This window comes from Euwallacea similis, chromosome 11 (genome assembly GCF_039881205.1).
Source record: "Euwallacea similis isolate ESF13 chromosome 11, ESF131.1, whole genome shotgun sequence".
NCBI lineage: Eukaryota > Metazoa > Arthropoda > Insecta > Coleoptera > Curculionidae > Euwallacea > Euwallacea similis.
Window position 1 is genome coordinate 390,661 of NC_089619.1, and position 24,988 is coordinate 415,648.

At 34.7% G+C, this 24,988-nt stretch overlaps 4 protein-coding genes across 10 annotated transcripts in view; 1 reads left to right on the top strand and 3 right to left on the bottom strand.

Moving 5' to 3' along the window:
- mRpL33 (mitochondrial ribosomal protein L33) overlaps positions 1 to 24,988 on the top strand; it is a 72,837-nt gene that overhangs the window by 47,742 nt on the left and 107 nt on the right. The window contains exons 2-3 of one of the 2 annotated variants that reach the window (XM_066395227.1): positions 24,537 to 24,609; positions 24,662 to 24,765. In XM_066395227.1, coding sequence (XP_066251324.1) covers positions 24,569 to 24,609; positions 24,662 to 24,765 — 145 coding nt within the window. In that variant the 5' untranslated portion in view covers positions 24,537 to 24,568. Of the gene's footprint in view, positions 1 to 24,452; positions 24,610 to 24,661; positions 24,766 to 24,988 lie in introns of those variants that run through there. The other variant, XM_066395226.1, reaches the window with a different exon arrangement.
- Positions 53 to 1,042, bottom strand: LOC136412219 (uncharacterized). Its single transcript, XM_066395224.1, has 3 exons — positions 658 to 1,042; positions 415 to 600; positions 53 to 332 (listed from the first exon to the last, which is right to left on the bottom strand). Exons 1-3 carry the CDS (start codon positions 757 to 759, stop codon positions 57 to 59), a joined length of 564 nt encoding a protein of 187 aa, XP_066251321.1. The 5' UTR covers positions 760 to 1,042; the 3' UTR covers positions 53 to 56.
- Positions 3,302 to 23,283, bottom strand: LOC136412216 (hexokinase type 2-like). 6 transcript variants are annotated; one of them, XM_066395218.1, is made up of 9 exons: positions 23,017 to 23,283; positions 7,896 to 8,058; positions 7,237 to 7,427; positions 7,019 to 7,183; positions 5,409 to 5,508; positions 5,052 to 5,244; positions 4,792 to 4,997; positions 4,502 to 4,728; positions 3,302 to 4,045 (listed from the first exon to the last, which is right to left on the bottom strand). In XM_066395218.1, exons 1-9 carry the CDS (start codon positions 23,038 to 23,040, stop codon positions 3,950 to 3,952), a joined length of 1,365 nt encoding a protein of 454 aa, XP_066251315.1. In that variant the 5' UTR covers positions 23,041 to 23,283; the 3' UTR covers positions 3,302 to 3,949. The 6 variants fall into 6 exon arrangements, with proteins under 6 accessions (XP_066251315.1, XP_066251312.1, XP_066251311.1 ...); XM_066395215.1 differs by lacking the exons at positions 5,409 to 5,508; positions 23,017 to 23,283 and adding exons at positions 6,843 to 6,942; positions 19,803 to 19,962; XM_066395214.1 differs by lacking the exons at positions 5,409 to 5,508; positions 23,017 to 23,283 and adding exons at positions 6,479 to 6,578; positions 19,803 to 19,961.
- Positions 23,669 to 24,298, bottom strand: ksh (transmembrane protein 167A-like protein ksh). The gene is made up of 3 exons (XM_066395225.1): positions 24,150 to 24,298; positions 23,977 to 24,086; positions 23,669 to 23,880 (listed from the first exon to the last, which is right to left on the bottom strand). The coding sequence occupies exons 1-3, from the start codon at positions 24,150 to 24,152 to the stop codon at positions 23,775 to 23,777; spliced, it is 219 nt and encodes a 72-aa protein (XP_066251322.1). The 5' UTR covers positions 24,153 to 24,298; the 3' UTR covers positions 23,669 to 23,774.

Below are 24,988 nucleotides of genomic sequence, written 5' to 3' on the forward strand. Positions count from 1 at the left end.
GTACTTATTATTTATTGATAAATCTCTATATCATTTTATTTATGCATTAACAGAGTTTAGACTGCCCGATGTATGTTCTTGCCGTAAACTATGTATTTAAAATTATTCATGTTGGAATTTTCAGTATAATGGTAAGTCAGTGTTATCTTGAAATCCCTATCCACGTAGGAGTCCTCTTCGGGGCTATTTATGACCACAAATTTCATGTCTGGATATTGGTTTTGCAAATCCGTGTGCAGCTGCTCACAGACTTCGTCCAGAGACTCGGTTTCTAGCATGATGGTTACAAAAGATTTTATTGTGGCCTCAATCATTTCTCCATCTGTAGATTCCTGCAATTCCATATTAACAAGGGCTTGAAATTCCGAGAAGAAACTATAGAGAAAGTAAGTATTGGTAATGTGTTATACATACAAAACATTCTGGATGCACTGTGCTCTTGAACTTGATCAACTTCCCTTCTTTATCAAAAGCCAAATAGCTGTTAAAAGATGCATTAAAACCGCCAGTTTTCTTTAAGAAATCCTCAGCAGTCTCTTCGGTCGTATTTACTGTTATGGCAGTTTGGTTTACCACTGTGAGGTTCTGCTCAGTTCTGGCCTAAAAAAATCATTCCCTTCAGAATTTGGGTTCAATGCCAAAGACGTATAGACTCACAATCAAATTTCCAGTTACATAAATCTCACTTAAAACCTTGTCATCGTCGATCAGCCTCTGCGATACCATTTCCAGCTCTCCCATGCCCAAAGCTGAGAGCATTTGAATGTACTGTTGCTGGTCAAATGCGTCTTGGACTGTATGGCTAAATGATATTGAATTTTCATCTCTCGGCTGCGTCAAATTCTGAGGGAGAAAGAGCTCAAGTGTTCTCACCTCCTTGAGATTTCTGTCCTCACTGTAAACATTCTCAGAGCTCACGATAGTAAAATTGTCACCGAAGCTTCGAATTTCCTCGATAAAATTTAAAATTCCTTCGAATTTATCATCCAAGTATTATCCTTTAATTTGAAGATTTTTAAGGATTCTCTGAGATTTTGTGGTAAATGTGGACTTCTTACCATTTCCTGCATGCCCAGCAGTATTGCTCTGAATTGTTCGAGCTCGAAACTATCTTCTTCATTTGATGAAGTTTTGTTGACTTGATTATTCAAATCTGAGTCTGCCGCTGGAATTGCCAATAGGACCATAAGTCCCACTACTAAAGAGTTTCTAGTATAAAGCTTCATTTTATGACTAAAAGTTGCAATGAACTATACACTTTCTAATGCAATTCTCTTATCCCAAGACGTCCATAGGTCGATATGATAAAGTAACAATTTATTCATTTGAAGATAATAGTGCGTTGCTTAGGAAAGTTACAGAGATTTGAGGCAGTAAAGTAAATTATTCCGAACTGCTTTAGCAGCAACATTCACATCCATGAAATTAGACTTCATAAATTATCACATTTCATTTATTCACCCCTTTAGAATCATCATCGTAATCAATAAGCAGCGGGATTCGTTCATTTTTCAAAAAAGTTCTTACTGTCCCTATGCGAAAGTTGTGGCTCGCTGTTCTGGGACACTTGAATTCAGGGGTTGGGAACAAGAGCTTGCACATTTGTAAGAGTGGACGTCTCTTCGTAAATCTTTATGGTGAAGAGGTGGACTGGAACTCTTTATTTCACAGTGAAATCGAGAGCCGCAAGGAAATATTTTTGCAATGGAGGCTCTTTTTTGAATTGAAGGGGAAGCTGTAGAAAGAGAACTTCCTAAGGAAGTATAAGATTAATCAGCGAGAACAACAAATCAATCGAGTTATTTGATTAGAAACTACTCAAATTCGAAAAAATCTTATTCATTTGATTTTGCCTTTCTAATTATTGCTTTTTGGGTCATAAACATTCGTGGAAAGTAAAGGCCTGTTTCGTCACTGACGAGAAAATTTTATTCGCCATTGTCAAGATTTTTGTTATTTTTCTATGTTTTCCTATGTTCCAATCTTTTTTGACTCACATTGGGGCCTACTTAATCTTGCTTAGGAGCGCTTTCTCTACCCTTTTTTACAGTTTATAATTTCTACATTCCCCACATTTTATGTGAAAAATTTGAAATTTATCACTAAAGAGTTTTCTGTTGTGAATTATACAGGGTTATTCAATGAAAACTTGACCACCGTTAAACTTGAAAAATAAGGACTTTTTGGAAAATGTCCAAAATGCGTTAAAATAGTTTTGAGAGGGCCGAATTTTTGTATAAAATTCCACCCCTAAATCAGGAGAAATCACGTGACACCTCAAATAAAAAAAAAATACATTCGATGATGTAATGCGATTTAAAATTTATCTATTAGTTTTCTGTGCTCACAAACAGTATTTGGTTAAAAAAAATAAATAATTAAAAGAAAAATAAAAGAATAAAGAAAAATAACCAGGCTCTTTGTAAGCATAAATCAGAAACAAATCAATTTCCTATCAATAAACAAGTTTTTTCATTGTTTACGTCCTATTTAACTGGTTTTTACTAAATTTTTTACGACATTTATAGCTGTTTTTCTCAAAAACGAATCGAGAGATATGAATCGTATTACACCATTGCATCCAATTTTGAAAGACCTTGAATTTGAGATATTACATGACTCCTCGTGTTAATTAAAATTTTTGAGAAATTTTTTTTGACGCGCATAACGGTGAAGTTTGGGGGTTTAATTTTATATGAAAATTTCTCCCCCTCAAAAACTGTTTTAAGGTATTTTAGGAATTTTCCGAAAAGCTTTTATTTTTAAAGTTTTAGTTGGATGACCCTGTATAGCATATAGGAGTTAACGGTCCGATTTACCTAATTTTTCTGTGTATCACCGTAACGCGCAAGTTTGGTCACTACGGCCATAGTCTGTTGGTATAATTGGACTACTGGCATCTTTAAGGATATTTACGATAAATTGCAATCATTGTCAAACATGAACGCTTAAAAAACTGTTTGACGATGAATAAATTTTTCCTTCGGTGAAAGAAGTAACGTCAATAGCTTTCAGAACAAAAAGATTCAAAGTTGTCAAAATGCATTTAGGTTCTGACTTCTGAACATTGTCAAGGTATGCTGACTCTTTAGGCACAATCGTGCCGAAACTGTTGTGCAATACTAAGCACCCTATAACAATAGTAATAGTCTGTTCGTATTAGGCCATTATGAAACTTGTGGGATTCGGAAAATTAAGTGTTGCAAATATATCCTTCATCATTGTCAAGAATTTTTCTGATTACTTTCTTGATAATGATGAAGGGAAGTATATGTATATACTGCGAATTAAAATAAACTAGTACAATAATTCAAACTTTTATTAAATTATGTATTATGCGACAGTAATAAACTTTTCTTAAACATATTATAAAAAACATTGCCTTTATCTGCTATAATAAAATCATTAAGTAAGTAGTTAACAATAACCTCGCTGGAATCAGTGAAAACCTCCACATCTTACCTTCAAATTTTCAATCCAGCTTTGCTGGTTTTGGGACGCACATCAGTCACAGAGGTAAGACAATAAGTGGTTTATATTTTTGCTGCTAATATCTAGCAAGCAAAAGCTCTATTTAACTGTATAAGACTCATCAAGAGGCAATGCTGAACTATAATCAAATAATTTGTGCTAAACTAACTAAGAAGCAGACGTAATTAAGTTTTCCAACGAATAAATTAAGTAGTTTTTGCTTTGTTCTAACACGCAGAACTGTTCGGATTCGTTTAGTAAAGACAAATTTTGAGTATTTAAACGAATTAAATAATCCGAAGAGTCTTGACATATGACCGTCTCTATAGGAACAAAAGGCATGAAGGCGAAAATGTCCTTAAAACGAACACGTTGTCGTTCCCAATAATTTCCCTAGACACGAAACGTGGTAATAAAATTATCGTATCGGCTATCTTTTGCTGGTTTTGCAGTATGTACAAATGGAGTCTATTTCTGTTCATGTGGCCAGCATCTTTTTCTTTTGACGAGCTGCCACAGCCGCTACCAGCGCGGCCCCCCTTCCTGATCCGTCTTCGGACAACATCAGGTCAAACTGTAAAAATGAAGATATGAAAATATATAAAGAAGCGGGATCCTTCTACTCTCCCATTAGATATGCTTTTAATTTGGTTTTAGCAACCACTGACAGAGTCAAAGGGAGTATTTGAGTGCATTTGGATAAAAATAGATTTTTTAAGTTTTATTATTCTTTCATTGGTTCGTCCCTGAAGTTTCTTTTTAGCAATAAGAAATACTTAAAAAACTCATATCACGCAATAGCATTTTTTATATCCTAGTACATTTACCATTTCATCAACATTTGCAAAAACAAAATTCATAAAATACATAATGACATTTTTTAATTTCGTACTTAAATGCAACCTAAGATAAAATGGCCAAACTTCATTAAATCCGATTAATTAATTAATAATTATTAATCTCTCTGCACCTTCACAATTTCATCGCAACCAATACATTCACCATTTTGTGATAAATATTTTGAACTTACCTCAATGCTAGGATCGCACAATTCCTTAATTTTCTCCATCATTAAATTGCGGAAATGCGGATGGTAGCGGTATACTGACCCGTCAACGCCCACTGTCACCCTTTTCTCGTTCATTTTGTGCAGTAGTGTTGTAATAGTGGCCGACGCTAAATGGGCAGCTCGCCTGCTTATACATTCGCAAATAAATCTCACATTGACATAATCTTGTTCAGTGGCGTGTTTCAATCCTATTATAGAGATCCCGAAATTGGGTTTAAGTGAATGAATTGTAAGCGTGTTTTAAATAATACCTAATTCCTCTAAAATCTCCTTTTGATTGGTGAACATTCCAGGCTCGTCGCTCTCAATTTCAGAAACGTATTTAGTGTAAAATCGGCCTCGTTCGAAGAGTAAATCCGAGCCTTTTCCGCCGAAAAGTAGGCCCTCTTTGGTAAATCTCTCTAAAGCTAATCTGACTAGTTCTCCCATGTACATGCCAGATATCATTTTTTCCAACCTAAATTCAAATTAACAATTGCCTAAAGAGGCCTTAAAAGCAAATTTTACATACAATTGACTGCCAGGGTTGATAGAGTGCCTGTCGACTTCATTATCGTAGTCCGAGCGCACGAAATCTAGACAACCATCGTCGCCAAAAGCTCCCATCTCAAGGTTAATTATAACTTTTCCGGAGCCGGCATCAGTGTCATCGAAGAGCTCTGCGTTTTCCTGTTTTTCCACGTAGCACCCATTGTTGCCAGTACCTAATTCAACAAGGTTCTCTTAAGAAATTAAACAAAAAATGGTACTCAAAACGTGCAACCAAGCGTTAAATTTCATTACTAAAGGATCAAACTAACTCGATCCTTAACTAGGTTAATAAAGAAAATAGCATGAGTACTACTTTTATTATAAACTAACCACCTACCAACAATTAGGCCGATTCTACAGTCGCGGTTTTTCCATGCACAAGACATCAGCGTTCCGGTGGTATCGTTCAAGATGGCGCACACCTCGATCTTAACATCCTAGAATCAAGAAGGAGGCCATGCAATAAAGCTTTGTGAATGAAACGTGCCAGCCATAGGAAAAGCTCGAAATTAATTGAAAACAGGGTGAAGATGAGAAATGATGCAATGTTCCGGTTCACAAGCGAGTATAGAGAACACGAAAGAAAATTTTATACCATTTCTTGACAATATGACGAAGGAAACCTTTAATGTTAATTATTCTATAAAAATCTTATTTCTTTTCATTTAGTAAACTTTATAAGTTTAGTTGTATGCCTCCCATTAACTTTTATAGTGATTTTTCTAATTTTATTTAATTATAACTTCCTTACAGTCGATCCATTCAGTTCCACCTCGTATAGAGTTAGTAAATAAAAACCTAAACACCACAATTCCCCCTAATGTATATATATCAGGCAACCTCTACATTTCTAATGTCATGCGAACTGTTTACCGTATATATAGAGTGTTCAAGATAAATACAGCGATGTATGAGGATCTCAGAAATCATAAGAGATATAATTTCAATAAATGAAGAAAAATTTGAGCACTCAAAAGACCGTAATAAGGGTATGTGCCTTTTGCTAAAGTAAAATTTCTCTTATTTGTTAAAAATAATCTGCTCTCATTTCATTGTGAAATAGTTTTTATCCCGGAAAACCCGGTTTCATCAACACTTTTTAAACGAATCGCTTTGTAATGAAATCGCTGATATTCCCAACCGAGTCGCGTTACTCGGTATCTCAATGAAATAGTTCGTCTGTGAGAGCTCTTAAGCAAGAGCGGTTGACATTTTTACATTGACATTAATTAACAATGTCTTTTAGATGCTATATTGTATTTCTTATAGTTTTCCGGATCCGAGATCCTCAACTCACCATCAATATCTTCGACACGATGTAAATTTTAATAAATATCATGCATATAATAATGTGACATGCGCTAATGCCTCCAATATAATTCCCCCCTTTTTCCTTAGGGAACTCACCCACAATGATGCCAACTCTGCAATTTTTGTTTAACCAAGCGCATGACATTAGCGTACCCGTGGAATCGTTTAAAACCGCCATGACGTCAATGTGTACGTCCTGGAACAATGACAAGTTGCCCACATGATACAGATCCGCAATTCCATAACATTGACAATAGTAATTAATTTAACAGTTGCTGAAACCCTTTTGAATAAACTGACACAACATAATTTCCCCAACCAAACCAATTTGATTCCTAAATGTAACACTTTTTTGCCAAAATGTCAAATTGGCAATGTTTGGTTTGACAGTTAAAACCCCTGAATGAATTGACATGCACGACAAAGGTGAATTTTCTTGACTGACGGGTTTCTGACTCACCCACGATCATACTAATTCTGGTATTGGGATTTCTCCAGGCACATGACATTAAAGTACCAGTACTGTCGTTTAAAATTGCTGTTAAATTAATTTTAAAGTCCTGGAAAATCGATCAACCAGACTTGGAACATATCCAAAATAACAGATTTTTTTTTAACAAAAAAAAAAGTTCTTACCCCTCTTCTATCAATAGCTTCATTCAACATTTGCACCACATCGTTGCCCACCACATTAGAACAATTGAAGCCTTTAGTCCAGCGCTCCAAAATGCCTACTGTGAGCCCTTTTTGAGCCAACGGGAAACTGAATGTAAAGCCTAAAGGCAGAGTTTCGTGTTGGACCTAAATACGTTGTAATTAGAAGAAAATCGCGGATTTTCATTAATCCTTCGGACCTGCTCTTCTTTAACGAAAATGGCCAAACACTCGGCAATGTGATCAAAGAGCTGTTCACCCGAGCCGAGCATGATGTGTTGTGGAATGGCGAAAATTTTCGACTTCATCTCGAAGTGTTCGCCACTGAGTTCGATGAGCAGGACGCGGAAATTGGTACCGCCCAGGTCAAGAGCCAGAAATTTTCCTGTTTCTACGAAAGAAAATTGAAATTTAAAGACCCATAAAAGGACAAGTTCAACATTAGAAAACATTCGCAATCATCAAAGAAATAGACAGACTTTTTACCCCCCCCCCCCCCCCCCCCCTCACTCAGTTGCCCAGGTTTAATTGCGATGTGGTCAACTTGTCAGAAGATAATACCATTATAGTGTGTAAAAATAACGTGGAAGATTTGGCGAATGACAAAATAGTTGAAATAATGTTACAATTTCCAATTAAAACGCAAATGTTTCAATTTAAAGTACCTGCAACCATCAAATTGCATTGCTGTTATTACTATATACGTTACTAAATAATAATAGACGAATTTCCGGCAGCAACAAAGCGATATGATTTCACCAAAAGTTACTAAATAATCTGAAAAACCCAAGGTCAGACAAATAGCATTATGTAATGTTAGTAGTCTGAAGACTTCTGCTTTTTCACATATTAAACGTACCAGTGCCATCGGGTAAGTCTTGCACATAGGTGGGAAAGCATTTGACAGTCGCTTTTTTGTGAGTGCCTTTGGCTAACCCTCTCTGGATGTTATCCAGGAAGATTTCCTGGATTTTCTTCAATGTCTCATTGTCATAAACCAGCTCTCTGCATTTTTCTCTAATCTGTAATAAAAATCTAGTCAAAATCCTTTTTTACTAGCAAGGCATAATTAATGCTCGACAATTCCTTACACAAACACAGACAATATATTGAACCCAGCTTATGGTACTTTCGCCATTATTTAGTACATTTATTGACCCATTGTTAGTCACTGTATTGTGTTGTATGTAAATGGGTGTGCGTTAGATGCGGTGGAAGCTGTGGGCAGCGTTAGTCCACTACACGAGTATTCTTTATGGCAAGGAAATGTGCACAAATTGCTGAACCTTTATGTAACTATTGCAATAAAAATTCAATTATTATTACACGTTTTTCCAACAGAGCTAAAAAATTGAAGTTCCTACGTCAAAATGTGACCTCCGGTAAACTTTGCAAAACTGGTTCCTTATTAAGTATTTTGGCAAATAATGAAATTTGCATATAAACATGACTAAATAATGGGAACGTCATGGATCGCGTGATGATCTGGCCTATGGGCTAGGCTAGTTAGACCATGAGTGGATCTACCAGAAATATAGGAAATAACCCTAAATGTGAGTGATTATAAAATAATAATTATTAAATCATAATGAGAATTATTGTCGTTTATACCGGTTGCCTTGGATATTAATTCTTGCTAGCCTTTATGTCAATGACTGGATTGAAAGTGAAAGAAATTAAGAAAAACACGAAAGAATGTTCAAGGTATTATGAATATATTTTAAAAATGGACAATTTTGAGATCGATGCATTAAATAGCCTCTTGATGATTTTCATCTCTATACAACGGAATTAGAATGCACTACTATACAGTTACAGCTATATACATTGAAGTTGTTCTTTATTTATCTTAACCGTCAAGACATTAAGTATTTCACTTCTAAATTATCGCAAAATCATACTAATGACGAATTGATTTATAACGGGTAGGAGACGTGTGGAATTCAGCATTAATTGCAATTTGTCTTATTGCATTCTCAGTAAATGCGAATTTGATTTGCTCATGAATTTAAAAAATCTAAAGTTGCTTTTTCTTGCTAATGCGGTTTGAAATACTTTAAAAACAGTGTATTTTCCTCTTAACTGCTAATATCACATGAAACTCTTTTTAAACCGTTTTCAAAATCATCAATTTTTTTTAATTGCAGTTTTAATCCATATTTTCAAATGCATTTAAACGGCAATGTCATTGACCGACAACAAGCAATATATTGAGTTAGCACTTCGCATTAACTTAGTTGCTTTTTGTTTCAAACTCATGTAGTAGACGAGTTTAAAAAGTTCAGGGTGAAGCATAAACGTAGCGCGTTGATTAAGCCATTTATTATTTACCACTAAACATGACTAACAATAGATGAACTTATCCAGGACATGCCTCAGATATTTCAAAGCCTACTTGACGTTTTTTTAATCTTTCATTTAAATCGTATTAACAAGAAAAAACTGTTTTAACATGCGATACAAGAGAGAAATAGATATTAATATCCAACGTGTATGTGACAGTAAATACTGTAAAACATGACCTATGTGCCACTCTCTCTTTCCATCGCATGGTTGTTTTGATCGATGTTGTTGAAATGTCTGATGATAAATTAATAAATTTCTGATTTGACATAATTTTGGAATTTACGCAAAAATTATGGTTTCGTAAAGGTTAGGTATACATAATGCAAATATACTCCAGAAAACTGCTTAATTATTTCATTTTTACATAAATATTTACTTACGGCGGACATATTTGCTGTTAAGGGGGTGAATTCAACTGATATTTACTGTGCATCCTAGACCTATATTAACGTTTCAAAGGAAGGTACAGGGACAAAAGCACGTTATAGAGTTAATTCAATATCTTTTATGTAAAATAACACCAAAACTATAGTACCAAACAGTAAAAAATCGAATTAAAATGCTGCGGAAATATTTTGAAATTTCAACATAGAAAAATGTCAAAAATGGCAAGCATTAGCGAAGAAACAAACGCGTCAGCTATTCCACCAATCAGAAGTCTTAATTTACGGCGGGATATTTAAATTATTTTTTCAGGGTTAAAAGTTTGTTGTTCTTTTGTCAAATGAATCGGGGCCAAGAATGGCCGATCTTTTTATTCATCCTTGTTTTTTTTATAGCATTGTGCAATGTGTCTGACAAAGGCAAAGAGCTGTAGGAGGTCATTTTCATACTTTCATTAATTTAAAATCGAAAAATACCGTAATTGTTTAATATGAATTAATTTTGAATGCAAAAGCATTTCTCTTATACATAATTAAAAATATTGTTTTCCCTTATACACACACTTTGCTGACCCAATTCTCCAAGGGGCAAATACTAAAGATGTGTACCACTAAAGATGTCTGCTAATAATTGATATTCGTACTCATTTAGTAAGTAAGTAAACAGAAATTTACAAACATATTTTGCTGATTATATTGATATGCCTTTCCACAATTTGCGAAAATTAAAAACGTTTTGACAAATTGATACTAAATAAACGAATTTATGTAATTCCAGGAAACATGTTCCAAAGGATTGTTCCTGAGAAATGCATACCGAAATACGCTTTAATATAAATAAAAAAATGCCTGTCACTCTTTTAATAAACCGACCTTTACCTTTAAATTTTCCTCTCAAGGGCAAGTCAACTATTACCGGTTGCGATGTTCTGTACATACAAACAAGTTAATTATTCGAGAATATTTCCAAGTACTCCTTATTAATGCTGAATACTTCGTATGGAAGAGAGTGTGATTATCTCTAAACAATTGGAGTAGCTATGGAAATAAAGATAAAAAACGCTTAAGGTGCCGGAGGCGCGTCATTTGGATATTGCGTCAATCTCGCGAGGTCAAATACTATAGGTATATCGCAAATAGATGGATAATGTTTTCACAAACTTCATTTTTTGCCACGCTTCAGTCAATTATCCTAAAGGGGACAGGCGAATGCAAAAAACACAAACTGCTATTTGATTTTTATTAATCTATGAACAGAGTGTAAAATACAATTAAAAAAAAAAGAAATGAAATTAACGAGTACTGCACATTTAATTAAATACATTCAAATTTATAAAAATAATTCTCAAAGTGTGCTTTTGAAACTTAATGTAACTATGAAGTGCCTCATAGACGGAGCTGTAGTAAATTCACTTTCCGGTAGGTCGCATTCAGGTATTACACCCCCGATGTGAGTGCATGCAAAAAAAAATTTGCATATACTAAAACGCCATTATCTTTAAGAAGCCTAATATTGCGATTCCGGCCGGAGTACCCCTGGTATTCCGCGGTATAATGTAGTTTTCCCACCATAAATTATTATTGATTTGAATATATCTATTATACTATTACTGGTAGTTAGAATGATAATAACATTGAATATTTTTTCAAGAGAAAAGGACCAGGTATGCTGACACATTCCTTTTTTAGTGTCGATTCTATAATAGTTGAAATATTGCGGAAAATTTCGTCATTTTTATTTAGAACGAAGATGTGGTGGAACTGTAGACGCTTAAAAAGTTGATAAGTCACACACAAGAATCGAATATTTTGCCGGTATTTTCCTAACAACCGCACTAGAAAATAGACAAACAAAATTCTGAACGTACCAAGGGGTGTGCCTGAATATCTCGCCTGTAACCCATGATAGTCGACGCAAAATCACAATTTAAATTCGAGTAACCAGGATAAAGCCTACACTGATAAGTAGGTACTTACTAACCGAACCGTTTATTCAAAAATACACAGTACGACAGGTCAACTTGACTACTGACTGAAACTTGAAACAGTGAAACCCAAACACCAATTCGCTGAACCTGACTGCTACAAGCGCGACGTTGCCAACTGATTGTAACGGAAATACTGTCAGACATTTTTTTTCATACTATCATCACGGCAACATCTGCGCTATATTTAAGTATTTAGTTCGCGTCATAGTTATGGGGATTACACGTGACTTTGAAAATGTGTATTAAACAACGAACTCCGCAAATACTCCACGCTTTCATTAAATAAATGGCAACGCTGCATTAAAGTGAAAACCATTCAATATTAGCAGTAGGTGCGGGGTAGGGGCACAGCACCGGGCCCCTACGTCCCGCAACGTCATTGGTCCACGAAAGAGGTGTGGCGCGTTTGCCCCTGGACCTTCAAGAATTTTCCAGGCCGTCGTGCCCACAGGGTACGTGCAAAGGTCATGCAATTATTATTTTTAATTTTCTTTACAATGCGTGACCAAAGATGTGTAAGCTAATTTCGGGTAGTCTACAATTTAAAAAAACCGTAAACAAACAAAGCAATTTTTTTGCACCTCAACAGATGGCGCTAGCTGACCCACATTTCCTTAATAATTATGGTCTACGACTGGGTTTACTTTGGAGATGGTTCACCGTCGGGCAAAAATCCAAGTAGACTTAGCAATGGAAATATCAGAGCCACCATAGTTCACACTCGTTTTAAGGTAGTTATACATATTTAAAGTTAAGTATATAAGCGTGATCTAGAATGATTCAAGTGTAGGACATTAACTAAATTGGAAAATTTAGTGATATGGTTTTTTTTTTAACAATCGAGACACCACTTACATGATGGGACTTCCCAGAACAAATAATTATATGAGTCAATATTTATTTGCAAATATTATTTAATACTATAGGGATTACTGCGTACTATAAATGGGATTGGTGTGTTGATTGATAGTGCTGGTATTGTACAGGGCGGTTAAATTTAAGCAAATTGCCAAAGATGTAAGAGACCAAGAGCAGGAAACAAACGAATAAAAGCTATCTACCGTGTAGATTTTATTTTGATGCAAAACACATTATGTGGAATTCTGGCTGATAAATTCAAGTCATAAATCAATACAGATGTGATTATTGACAAATACATTTATTATTGTGTTTGTCACCTGTTGACAAAGTTTCAATCACATCAATAGAAAAATTTCCTTTTCGATCATCGTTGAGACACTCAATGAACTAATTTTAAATTCCAAACTTATAGAATTTTTGCAACTTATTCTAAAATATTTTTTTATTCGTAGTATTTTTTAATGTTTTTGTTTTAATTATTATAAATAGGACCATAAGTGTTGCTATAATGACTACAAATTACATGAAACATGTACAATATTGCTTAAAATAACAAAATAAATTGAGGTGAACTTTTTTTCATTAAAAATGCTAGAAATTCATGCTTGTTGGATGCAGCTGCAGAACGTGATAATCGGCATGTCTTCGGTGTTCATACCCATAAGCTTATATAACACGAAAAGGCCGGAGCAAACTCATTCATTGCATTCGATTTAGACTCGTTGTGCAATGTTGGAATATTTCAAAGAATTGCACCACTCCTACGTGCGGAATTCGTCGTTGTAATGTGGAATTTAACACACACACCACCTATTCCTTCCATGTACAGGGTGACTGGGAGTAACGTGCATAACTTTTAGAACGCGATTTTTTAAATCAAAATAACAAAAACGTTTCTTTTAAAATTATTCCGGAAATGAGTTTAAGGGAGCTAGATCTTTTTAAAGATGGCTCCCGATAAATGTTATTTTTTAAATATCTTGATCACTACTCAGGTTACATATATTAAGTATGAGAAAAATTAAAACCTTCTGAGAAATTGTGATGCAGAAATCATATATCTGAATCATGCCAACTTTGCTTTTTAAAAAATCAAAACAAAGTCCAGCGTTCAATGACTTACAAAATTGTGATTTTTTCGGAAACGTTCATTCTTTGTGTTTTCAGCAAGAGGATATTTTTTAAGTAAAAATATCCAGAGAATCGTTTTCGGCTATTAAAATTCACAACTCCGCAAAATAAAAGTAAATCGAAAATGTTTAATAGAGCGCCCCCAGATTGTATGCCGCTGGTGGTGATAAAAAATCTTTAATGCTGGCAGTAAATTTGCAGTAAAAAATAACCCCCTGATATAATATTTTAATCATTTAATGTCCGAAAAATTTTAAAAACGTTATTTATAGATAGCCACTTTCAAAGGAGCTTAGCTCCCTTTGACCCCATTTCCGGATTCATGTTCATAAGACTATTTATGTATTCTTATTTCCACCTAAGGAATCCTCTCTTAAAAGATATGCACGCTATTCCCTGATACTCTAAATAAGTTTCCAGCTTTGTAGAGATATTATTACAATAAATTATTTTATTCAATTTTGATATTATGTTGGTAGTCAATAGGAAGATGACAATAAAATTAAGATATATTTAAACCTTATGAAATTACATATAAAAAACTTCATAAAAGTCAAATAAATCGTTTTATGGGGGAACTTTTTGACGATTCTGCAAAACGCTCTCGCAGAAGTGTGATATCTCAAACTGATATGCTCGACTTTAGCTAGGCCTATTAATTGGGGTATTACGGGAAAAATTTAGCTTTTTCAGGTTTATATTATCTTTATATTACTTAATTATTTGTTAAATTGTTTAGTATTTGTGCTAAAAATTAAAGAAGGGGTTCAAAAGGTAATGTTCCAATTGAAACAATGTTAATGGTAGCATCATATCTTACATACCCTTAAGTAGCACTATTGTACGAGGGCCGTTTGATAAGTAGGTGATTTTTTAAATTTCTTGCGTAATAACTTTAAATGCAGCACTACTCCCGTCAACTGTCATCTGTTAGTAGATTACTGTCAAATTTTGAGCAAGCTACGTTTAGTAGTCATTTAGTTTGTGTTTAACAGCCATTGAAAGCAGACGACCTCGGGAATTTCAACGAAAATGGAAAAAAGTGAATTTCATGTGCTGATCAAGCATTATTTTTTACGTAAAAAAAACATCACCGAAACCAAGGAAAGGCTTGATAAATGCTATGGGGACTTTGCACTATCAATTTCAATGGTTAAGAAGTGGTTTACTGAGTTTCGTTGTGGTCGTACCAGCACAAATGACGCAGAATGTGCAGGTTGTCCAAAAGAAGTCCTCATGTCAGAAATTGTCGATAAAATCCATGGAACGATATTGAACGATTGGAGAATGATAGTGCGTGAGGTGACTGAGGCTGTAGGTATCTCAATTGAGCGGGTACATCACATTTTACATGAATATTTAGATATGAAAAAACTAACCGCGCGATGGGTGCCGCGATTGCTCACACTCGACCTTTAAGCGCTCCCGTGTGACCATTTTAAAAAAGTATTTAACGATGTTCAGCCGCAATTCGAATGAGTTTTTACGCCGTTTCGTAATCGCTGATGAAACGTGAATCCATCACAACACACCAAAGACCAAGGAACAATCGAAACAGTGGGCTTCTACAGGTGAACATACACCAAAGAAGGCCAAGATGGATCTGTCGGCCAACAAGGTGATAACCACATTTTTTTGGGATGCACGTGGTGTCATTCACATCGATTACCTTGAAAAGGGTAAAACGATCACCGGTGAATATTATTCAGAGCTTTTGGACAGATTCGATATTGAAGCAAAAACGACCGCACTTGGCGAAAAAAAAGTGCTGTTCCATAGAGACAATGCACGGTTGCACACGTGTGTAGTCGCCATGGCAAAAATCCATAAATTAGGCTACGAACTGCTACCCTACCAGGCATATTCTCCAGATTTAACCCTCTGCGACTATTTCCTGTTTCCAAACCTGAAGAAATAGCTGGACGGTAAGAGATTTAGGTCAAATAAAGAAGTCATCACTGAAACAAACACCTATTTTGAGGACCTTGATAAAACCTTTTATTTGGATGGGATAAAGAAATTGGAAGAACGCCGAACTAAATGTATCGAGCTAAAAGGAGACTATATTGAGAAATAAAACGTTTTTTATCGAACAAAATACCTTTCATTCAAAAAGTCACTGACTTATCAAACGGTCCTCGTATTTAGAATTGTAATACACCTGAGGGATAGAATGGTAATCGTATACAGCTTCAGATTTTCTATTCAATTCTCAACATGTTTGGGAAATCCGCAGGTAATGGCATAATGTAAATATAGGTATTATAGTTTGCCTCATAAGGTATCGTGATAATTCTTTATTAAACCACATGTTGAAACATATTGTAATTATCATCTTCCAACTGCCCCAAATAGTTCTTTTTTTTTCGTGATTATAGTACGTGATTGTGTGACCTCTGAATTAGCATTTTCCATTTTAAGTAACAAAGATTGAGCCTGTTTATTATTTAACGCGGAGCAACGCTCTAAATAACATTTTATCCACAGGTAATGTAGAAAAATTTAATCCATTGACACCACTGACCATATGTAGTAAAACTAATTACATTTTCTAAAATCAAATATAGATTTTTTTTCTCATACGTTAAAAATTGAATAAAATCTCGATACGCTACGCCTAATCATTTCTCTCGTGAATAAACAGTGGTACAAATACTATCAAAATCGCAACAGTTCACTTGAGACATCTACGTCAGAACCAGACCTATCGCATTTAATAATGTTTGGCATGTAACAAACTGATATTTACTTAACAATACTCAGGAATTAACTTTATCAATATTGTATTGAAATTAAAAGCGGTTTCAATAACATTTAATTAACATTTTTTTGGGTGTTTCCAATAAAACAAGTGCTTCTAACATTGTCTTGCACAGTGTTGTTAGCTTTTTTGACAAAGTCCACTAATCCATGGAGGCAAAATCGCAAGAAATGACATTACTATAACAGCTTACGTCTTATACGCGCCGACGCATGATGCAACTCTGACAACAATATGACGTCATAAAGGTACTAATACATGGCAGTTTTCCTTATCCAGCAGATGTTTAGTCCTTCTTTCCCATTCATGCCCCAAATCTGCTACAGTATAAGTGATTACTTACTTCTGGGGTAACGAAGGAGCTTAAATCCACCTTTTTGCACTTCATTTCGACCGAGATTTTTGTTAACGCAACGACTAATAAATCATTCTCGTTTTACCAGCGGTATTTATCAGTCGCCAATTCTAGGCTGTATGCCGATTTGCACGCCAACTTTTGCAATAATCCACGCCTATCAAGTAATTAAAAAATAAATGAGTAGTATAATCAGCTGTTTCAACTAATTATCCCGAAACAATTGAGTTGGTAATTGCAGCGGTATACTCGATTAGACGCGGGTGTAAGCAATGCAATATCAGTCGGAGGTCACCTTCACTTGTTTATTACTCCAGAATTTTCTTCAAAATCCAGACATCGGGCAATTTCGCTTTTCCACCAATCCCGAAAGGGAAAACCGGCGCCTGACTCGATCTAGATTATTACGAACGGTCGATATATGATTCGACAGAACTGGAATATCTAGTATTTTTATCCCATAGAGGCAAGCCAAGTCTAATATACACGAATGAGTACGGGCCTGTGAATCGGCATGTAGATTACAAAGGGCCACACCTCCGTTTTCCTGAATATTCGATGGGAAATCCCTGGATAGGGTAATGACGTCATTGGGGGGAGGGGGGCGTGGATGACTTTCCTCAATGTCACGATCACGTGGCGGGGGGGGACACGTGGATGGCAATATAATTTAACGAGATTTAAATAACTTGAAGTTTGATTCTGTGTTTACGTAAATTTACCCATATTTCCTGGCATTTTATCGGAGAAATGCGGTCATCCTTAGAAATATTAGATTTTCAGGCAATCATATCAATTTACTACCGAATGAGTATTCCTGGTATCGATAAAATATTTTTTAACGCGAACAAACATAAAATTTTACCAGTGTCATTAAGGTAATATGGCCAGTTTGATCGTTTTTCAACGTCAATTTTAACTTAATAATCAAGTTAATTGTAATACAAATATTAAGTCTTTTCCTCTAAAGAATCATTTCAGTATAGAATTAATACTGAATGTGGCAAGACAACGAAGACATATACACTTTCTGGTTTATTATGGATGGCTAAAGAGTCCCGACAACATAGTGGTTATTTATAGAAAATTTGGGTAATTGTACCTATGCTGAAGGGGCGATAAGATTTTCGAGCATTTGTCTAGCGAATAGTAACTTGACTTTATGTTTGATATGATAAATTTTGTTGTTGTGCCAAATTAATCATTCATTTCTTAAGCAAAAGCACTCAACACAGACAATTATCTTATTTTGCTGATGTATCTGTTTTTGCTAAGTAACAATGATTTCATAACTACAGAAAAATTTATCTGATAAAGCTCGTTATACAGGGAGACCCAACGAAAATTTTGGACCTCAATTGTCCATATTTAAAATAAAAATATGTAAAAACGTTTGAACCCGTCAGTTTTTTTATTCGAGGGAGATAATACTTTATTGTATTTTCAACCTTTCAACTTCAATCCCTGAACAGGGTTGACAGTTACTCACAAAATTTTTAATGGGAAAGGGTACCGAGTGACACCTCACATTTATTCACATTCACATTATATCACATTTAAAGATTTCTACATAAAAATAGTTGTATCCTAGTTATAACCTCTAATTTTTAAGTCGCTGCTATTATACTCATTGATATGATAGTTTGTCAAAGTCTGTGGGGAATTTATTACAATAAAAGCTGCAGGATTCAAAACGAAAGTAGTAAAACCTTTAAAAGTGAAATATCACTGAATCGTTTTGATGGAGGAGAGTTTTCATGAATGCCACCAAATTACACCCGAAATATTACATAACGCAAGACAACGCTTTGCACAAGATTTATTTTATTGTAGGAAGGTAAATTGTAGTAATTCCAGTATTTAATAAATTGATCAAAAAGGTAACGTGAAATTTTTTTTCATTTAGCCATCTCTTTTAAGGAAAAATTAAAATAAAGAAGCGCACCCTTTTAAATTTGAAGAATCTCACTTTTAAAGGTCTTCCTACCCTCATTTTGAAGTCTGTAGCTCTATTTGCGATAAATTTCCCACAGATTGTAATAAATTGTTATCAACAGGAATAATGATAGTGAGGTCAAACTTGGAGGTTATAATCAGGATGCAACTATCTTTAAAATGAGGTATCACTTGCTACCTTTTTCCATTAAAAATTTGGGGGTAACTGTCACCTCTGCCCAGAGATTGAAGTTGAAACGTTGAAAATACAATAAAAAATTGTCCTTCTCGAATCAAAAATTGACGGGTCCAAGTATTTTACACATCTTCATTTTAAATACTGAAATTCGAGGTGCAAAGTTTTCGTTGGGCCACTCTGTATTACATATGATAGTACTAGACACAACGTTTACTTCAATTGAGGTTTCCTAAGAATGACAACTTTGAAAGGCTTATTTTAGCTTACACATACCTCAATCCCCAAGTCTTTGACAATTTTCTGGTTAATTGAACCAGCAATCCACTATTTTTATTCTTAAACTGAAGCAAACCGTACTTGAAACCGAAAATTTCATATATTCTTAACGGAATCGCCGAAAATTTCAAACCACGACTGCCATGCTATCAAAAAAAAAATCACAAACGACGACTAACGTCAGTTGTTTGACATTTAAACACCAAGCCATTAAAAAAAGGTCGCGCAATGATGCGTCAACACACGTAGGCATGTTTCGTTATAACATTCAGTTATTATTAATGGGCGATATCGTGGGTGTCCAATTAATAGAAAAAAATATATATATAGTGCCGATACACTTGTTCTCAAGTGGAATAATGGTTTATTAAAATAAAAAGTATGCTGGTTAATAATAGCTCCCCCAGACGAACTATTTTGGTAAACGATGGCGTCACGTATTCTTGGATTTATTTCTCCAGATTTAGTCGTGCCCTTGAATTCCTAATTCACACTCAAATATTTCTAACTAAAATTACGCAAGAGACCTACCTCATTCGATACGTGATTTCTCACAGCGTGTTCGTATTCCTCCTCGTGTTGATGGCCGTGATCGCGCTCCACCCTCCCCAAATCATTTAGAATGCTGATCACCCTTTTAACACGCATTTTACCACTTTTTAAAGGCCGAAAAGAAAATCACTATGGGAGCGTGTTCCGCACTCGCCTGATCTCGATTTATTGATGGGTGTCTACTACGCAATTGGTAATTGGTCGTCTAATTGAGCGCTATTAAACCGTTAACGAGAAGGATACGTTTGAGAAGTGGTGTCTTAATTACGCTTTGCTTGGGTTTAATGTGAGAGAAACAATGAAGTTGAGAGGACTGACTTATATGTAATAAGTAACATTTTAACGTTCACACACTATTTCTGCTATCTTCAGAAATTTGATCGCTTCTAGTTCTTATTGACGTAAGACATATAACTTTGAGATAACACCCTTCAGGCCCTTATCGCTCGCCTCTTGCGTCTAATAGATCTTTCAATGGGGACGCTCAAAATTTGTTAAGATATAGCGGCCATGTTGTTACAGCAACATTTGTCAAATTTGTCGTAAATTGTTCAGTAGTGTATGGCAAATCACCATGGACGGTTGTAACGTTCAGCAATCGTAAAATCATAAAATTTTACTTTTAAAAGCAGCACCCCATTCGACAAACTTTACGTACATTACGGGATTTTCACCCTCAGCACAATCGCCAAATAGACTATTCGACATTTTGTGGCCAAATTCGAGTCAATCGGCTCGATAAATAATTGGCTTACATCGGTACGTCACCGAAACGCAAAATCTGCTAAAAGTCCAAAGGAAAACTCGAGACAGTCAATTTTTCGTCGTTCACAAGAAGTTGATCTTTTTACGACCTTAATCTGGCAGATATTGAGTCAAAACTTGAATCGCATAAAATCCAACTGACTCCAACTTAAGGTAAATGACCATCAACAACGCCGAGTTTTCACCGATTGAGCCCTGAAGCAATTAGAAGTTGACCAAAATTTCCCCAAAAAATCATCTTTAACGACGAGCTCCATTTTTAAATGAATGGATTTGTGAATAAACAGAACTGTCAGATTTGGAATGATATCAATCCACACGAGATACGCCAGCACCAAATGCATCTTGAGAAGGTCAATTTTTGGTGTGTGGATTTTGGTCTGGCAAAATTATCGGTTCGTACTCCTTCCAAAACGATACTGGCGTTGTTATAACTGTGAATGGCGAGAGCTACAAATCGACGATTAGAAATTTCTTGTGGCCTAAATTGGATGATATGGACAATGACGACATATTCCAACAGGACGGCACTACGTGCCACACAGCGCGGGCCGCGATGGACATTCTGCACAAACGTTTTAACGCCATTAGACTTCTTCTTTTGGGGCTATCTTAAATTGCAGATCTATACAAATAAATCGCAAGCAACTTATGCCCTCAAAGTCAACATCACAAACGCCAGATTTGTGTGATAAAGTAATCGAAAATTGAACCTCCTGAAAACATGTCACCAAGCAAAGCCGTAGCGGACAGTTCAATGATGTTATATTCCAAACTTAATGTTATAAAATGTTCTTTTAAATAAAAAAATACTGATTGGATATATCACACACAACTTGTTTTTATTTACATTTAAAAATCGACCGTCCTTATTAAAAGACCTTTTATATGTCCACCTTTGGTGGATTAATGTTAAGGTAGTGATCCATCACTTTAACATTAATTTAATGTTAAATCCTGTCTATTTATGATACCACTAATTAGGAAAGCACCTCTTAATACCGGCTCTTTTTAATTGTATCTTGGCTCAAAATTTGTTTTGATCTATTAGAACACTAATGGCGTAATTACATGCTTATCAATATAAGTATTATCTCAATTTATTACCCACTAAAATTGCTAAATTATGCTGAAACCTTGTTTTTAGATAACATACAATAATCATAAGTAATTAAAACCTCTCACACGTATTGGGTTAACGGATTAAACTCAAATTTAAGATACATCTTTAATCACCTGTATAAAATGATAAAAGATAATTTGTTTCCATATGCAACATTAACACATTCAGCGTCTACAGCAGACATTGAAGCCTGTTTAACATTTAATTCATAAGGCTACTAATATTTTGCTGTATCAGGGACCCAATTGTAAGCGTAAAACTCGTAGTATCTGTCGTGGCTTAGTCAACGACTTACATCGCCCTGTACCTGGGTTGGGCAAAAATTAACGAGCTCTATTTTTATGGTGGCTGCTAAATCCCCGTAATTTACAAACTTTAGTTCTCTTACCTACATCATAGAGCCAGACCAGATATTTCAGCAAAAAAGTCAAAGAAGTTTCAACTGTGTAGATTTCAAGATCATAAACTCGCGTCTGCCATTGAAAATTCAACTCATCATTTACGCCTGTAAAATGTGACTATTTTGAAATTTTACCATATTATACAGCAAACATCAGTGCTTGTAAGCCATTTGTTAGACGGTCTCTTGGTAGAACTCTCAATATATGTAGTGTCTGCTGCCAAATGAGTTAATAATGGGTTATCAACCTTAACTTGCTTATTTAGTACCTTAACTAATTTCCATGGATACGTTAGAGTTGAAATAGAATGTGAATAAAATTCTTCGTTTCCATAAAAACTAGCTTAATGTTAAAGTCAATTCGAAATGCTTGAGCTAGTATATCTACTAATTTAAATCTACTGAAAAAACAATAAGAATTGCTAAGTAAAGGTAACCAATACAGCGTCAAACAGGAGAAAACATATTTATGGACAACATGGCGAACGCACAGTTTACCTGCCTAATTTTTCTTTTATGGCAATGAACCAACAATAAATTTAGCAATGACTGTTGCAAATTCCCATTGAAATTCGTATATCTTGCGTTTAAAATTTTTTTTACTGTGGCAGTTACATTAAAAGCTAAAGTGCCTTGACCTACGTACAAGTAAACTTAGCGATTAAACTTCTTGCATCATTAGAATCCGTACTTGCATAACTTCTAATGACTATGACAGTAATACACATCATCAATCGATGTATTAATAAAATAATAATTTTGACCACACATTCATATAGTCATGTTTTACGCACATCTATTCATTTCTTGTAATTTATTAAGTAGGAGAAATAGGGGAAATAAGGATAACATCAGAGAAGACAAAAATTTCAATGAACATTGATTTATATAGAAGTTTCACTTACGTTGGGCTCGGTTTTGCCTGCCATTGTCTTAATGCACTAACAATTATCACAGAACAATCCGCGACAGACGAAAATTGCGTTTATGTAAGCAATCACAACTGAACTAATGTCCGCGCGGCACAAAAATCACTCTCAGCCGCTTATATTTATAGTTTTCGGGTCAAGATTTCACCTTTAGCCTGTAGAATCGTGGACTTATCACCAAAAATACTATTAGCATGTCACAATAACTGGGAGATTTATGTGAAAATAATTCCAGAAATGATTGGTTTTCAATTGTGTTTGTAAAATCATATCCATCTTGGTTATTAACTGATAAAAATAAATCCATAAAGCTGTATGCTCAGTTGTATTAGCGACTAAAACAATACCTTTATCACTATCTGAGGGAGTGCAATTTAGAGGTTTAACTCTTAGCACCTTGAAAAAATCATAATAGTATTTGTTTTGCCTAGTCAGACATATAAACTTTCTTTCCAGGAATAGATTACAATTTTTAAACCCTGGAGAGATCAAGGCAACCAGTTATACAATAAATATAAACTTTTTCAAAATAGAGGAGGGGAAAACTTACCAGTGGGTAGTAGGTTTTTAGTTAGTACTCTTCTCAAGAAGATACCCTTGAGATTTCAAATGGCTCTGAACAACTTAACAAGGAAAAAATATCATTTAATTTCAACATACATTCTTCATAAAACGCTAAATTGAGTACAAAACTTACAGTTAAAAATGCACAGGTAGGTTAAGTGTTAATTAAATTACTGCAGGAAAAGAATGCTAAAGGCCATCCCAAAACAGGCCAGTCCTATCCATGGAGACTTTCTTTCGCCTATTCTGGCGCATTTCCAACAGGTTTTTAGTACGCTGAAAGACAAGTTACAAGTAAGAAACACTAAATCAAGTCACATAACCAATTTGAACTAATGTAATAGGTGAGTTTGGGGACATTTAAAGACTTACCCTGTGCGGCTTTTGTCCAAAATCTTGGGGAAAAAAGATTTTAAATAGGCACAAGTGCAAATAAACAGCAGGACCACAGTCAGCAAACTTTGGAGATTGAAAACTGCCGTCTATAGATTGAAATACACACATTAATTTAGGGATTATAAGATTAAAATTTCTTTAATACCAACCATTACTTAACGATCTTGTGTTTCAATACTTTAATGCATTTATTGAATGGTTTTAAGTAATTATAGATGGAATTTTTTAGAGAAATAATAAGAAAAACAAAGGTGACGTTAACAATCCGAGAATTTGAGGTTAGAAGTCAGAAATCTATCTCGTAGAAATGTTTGACATTAATAGTTCCGGATAGAACTCTGGAGCAGCAGTCTATCTCACTTTGACTTGTAACTAGCTGAAATAAAAGGCAACTCCATGATTTCACTTCTTTTCTACATTTTTTACATCAATATGATTTAATTTTAAATTATTTTTGTAGGTTATTGCCTAAAAGACAATAATTAATTTTCTTAAAATTGAATAATAACTATTTATTATACGTTAAAGAAAGTATTAATACAATATTGATAATTTTAGTTAATACATAATGTTCCTAACGAGAATTTTATTAAAAAAAGTTAAAGCTAAGTAAGAGTAAACAACCAAGTAAGAGACATAATCCCATTTTCATCATTTACAGGGACATAATGGTACAAATGGAAAGCCTGGTAAGCGGCCACACTTTCAATATCATCAGACCAAGGCTGGCAGAGAAGTTGGAACTCATTCGATTCGATCCCTACAGTAAGTATATCCAAAAAAATATAAACTTATCTATTTATATTTACAATTGTCCTGTACAGAGCAGCATTCATTGTTTACAAATATGTAAAAAGTTTATTAGCTATGTGAATTTTAGCCAAAAACATAGGTGAACCAAAACCAAACTTATTGTTTTCATTAAATATTAAATGCAATAATTAACTCCATTTCATGAAAACCAAATGTTTGTAGTCTTTAATTTTCA

What these genes read in the sequence shown, in the direction of transcription:
- LOC136412219 (XM_066395224.1), bottom strand. Translation starts at nt 759, where the DNA reads ATGCTCTCAGCTTTGGGCATGGGAGAGCTGGAAATGGTATCGCAGAGG. An exon ending in ATGTAACTGGAAATTTGATT is followed by an intron (nt 601 to 657) that starts GTGAGTCTATAC and finishes TGATTTTTTTAG; the next exon opens with GCCAGAACTGAGCAGAACCT. An exon ending in CAGTGCATCCAGAATGTTTT is followed by an intron (nt 333 to 414) that starts GTATGTATAACA and finishes ATGGAATTGCAG; the next exon opens with GAATCTACAGATGGAGAAAT.
- LOC136412216 (XM_066395215.1), bottom strand. Translation starts at nt 19,919, where the DNA reads ATGCGTGTTAAAAGGGTGATCAGCATTCTAAATGATTTGGGGAGGGTG. An exon ending in AAGCTATTGATAGAAGAGGG is followed by an intron (nt 6,943 to 7,018) that starts GTAAGAACTTTT and finishes TCGATTTTCCAG; the next exon opens with GACTTTAAAATTAATTTAAC. An exon ending in GGAGATTTTAGAGGAATTAG is followed by an intron (nt 4,729 to 4,791) that starts GTATTATTTAAA and finishes TCTCTATAATAG; the next exon opens with GATTGAAACACGCCACTGAA.
- ksh (XM_066395225.1), bottom strand. An exon ending in TTGGACAAAAGCCGCACAGG is followed by an intron (nt 23,881 to 23,976) that starts GTAAGTCTTTAA and finishes CTTGTCTTTCAG; the next exon opens with CGTACTAAAAACCTGTTGGA.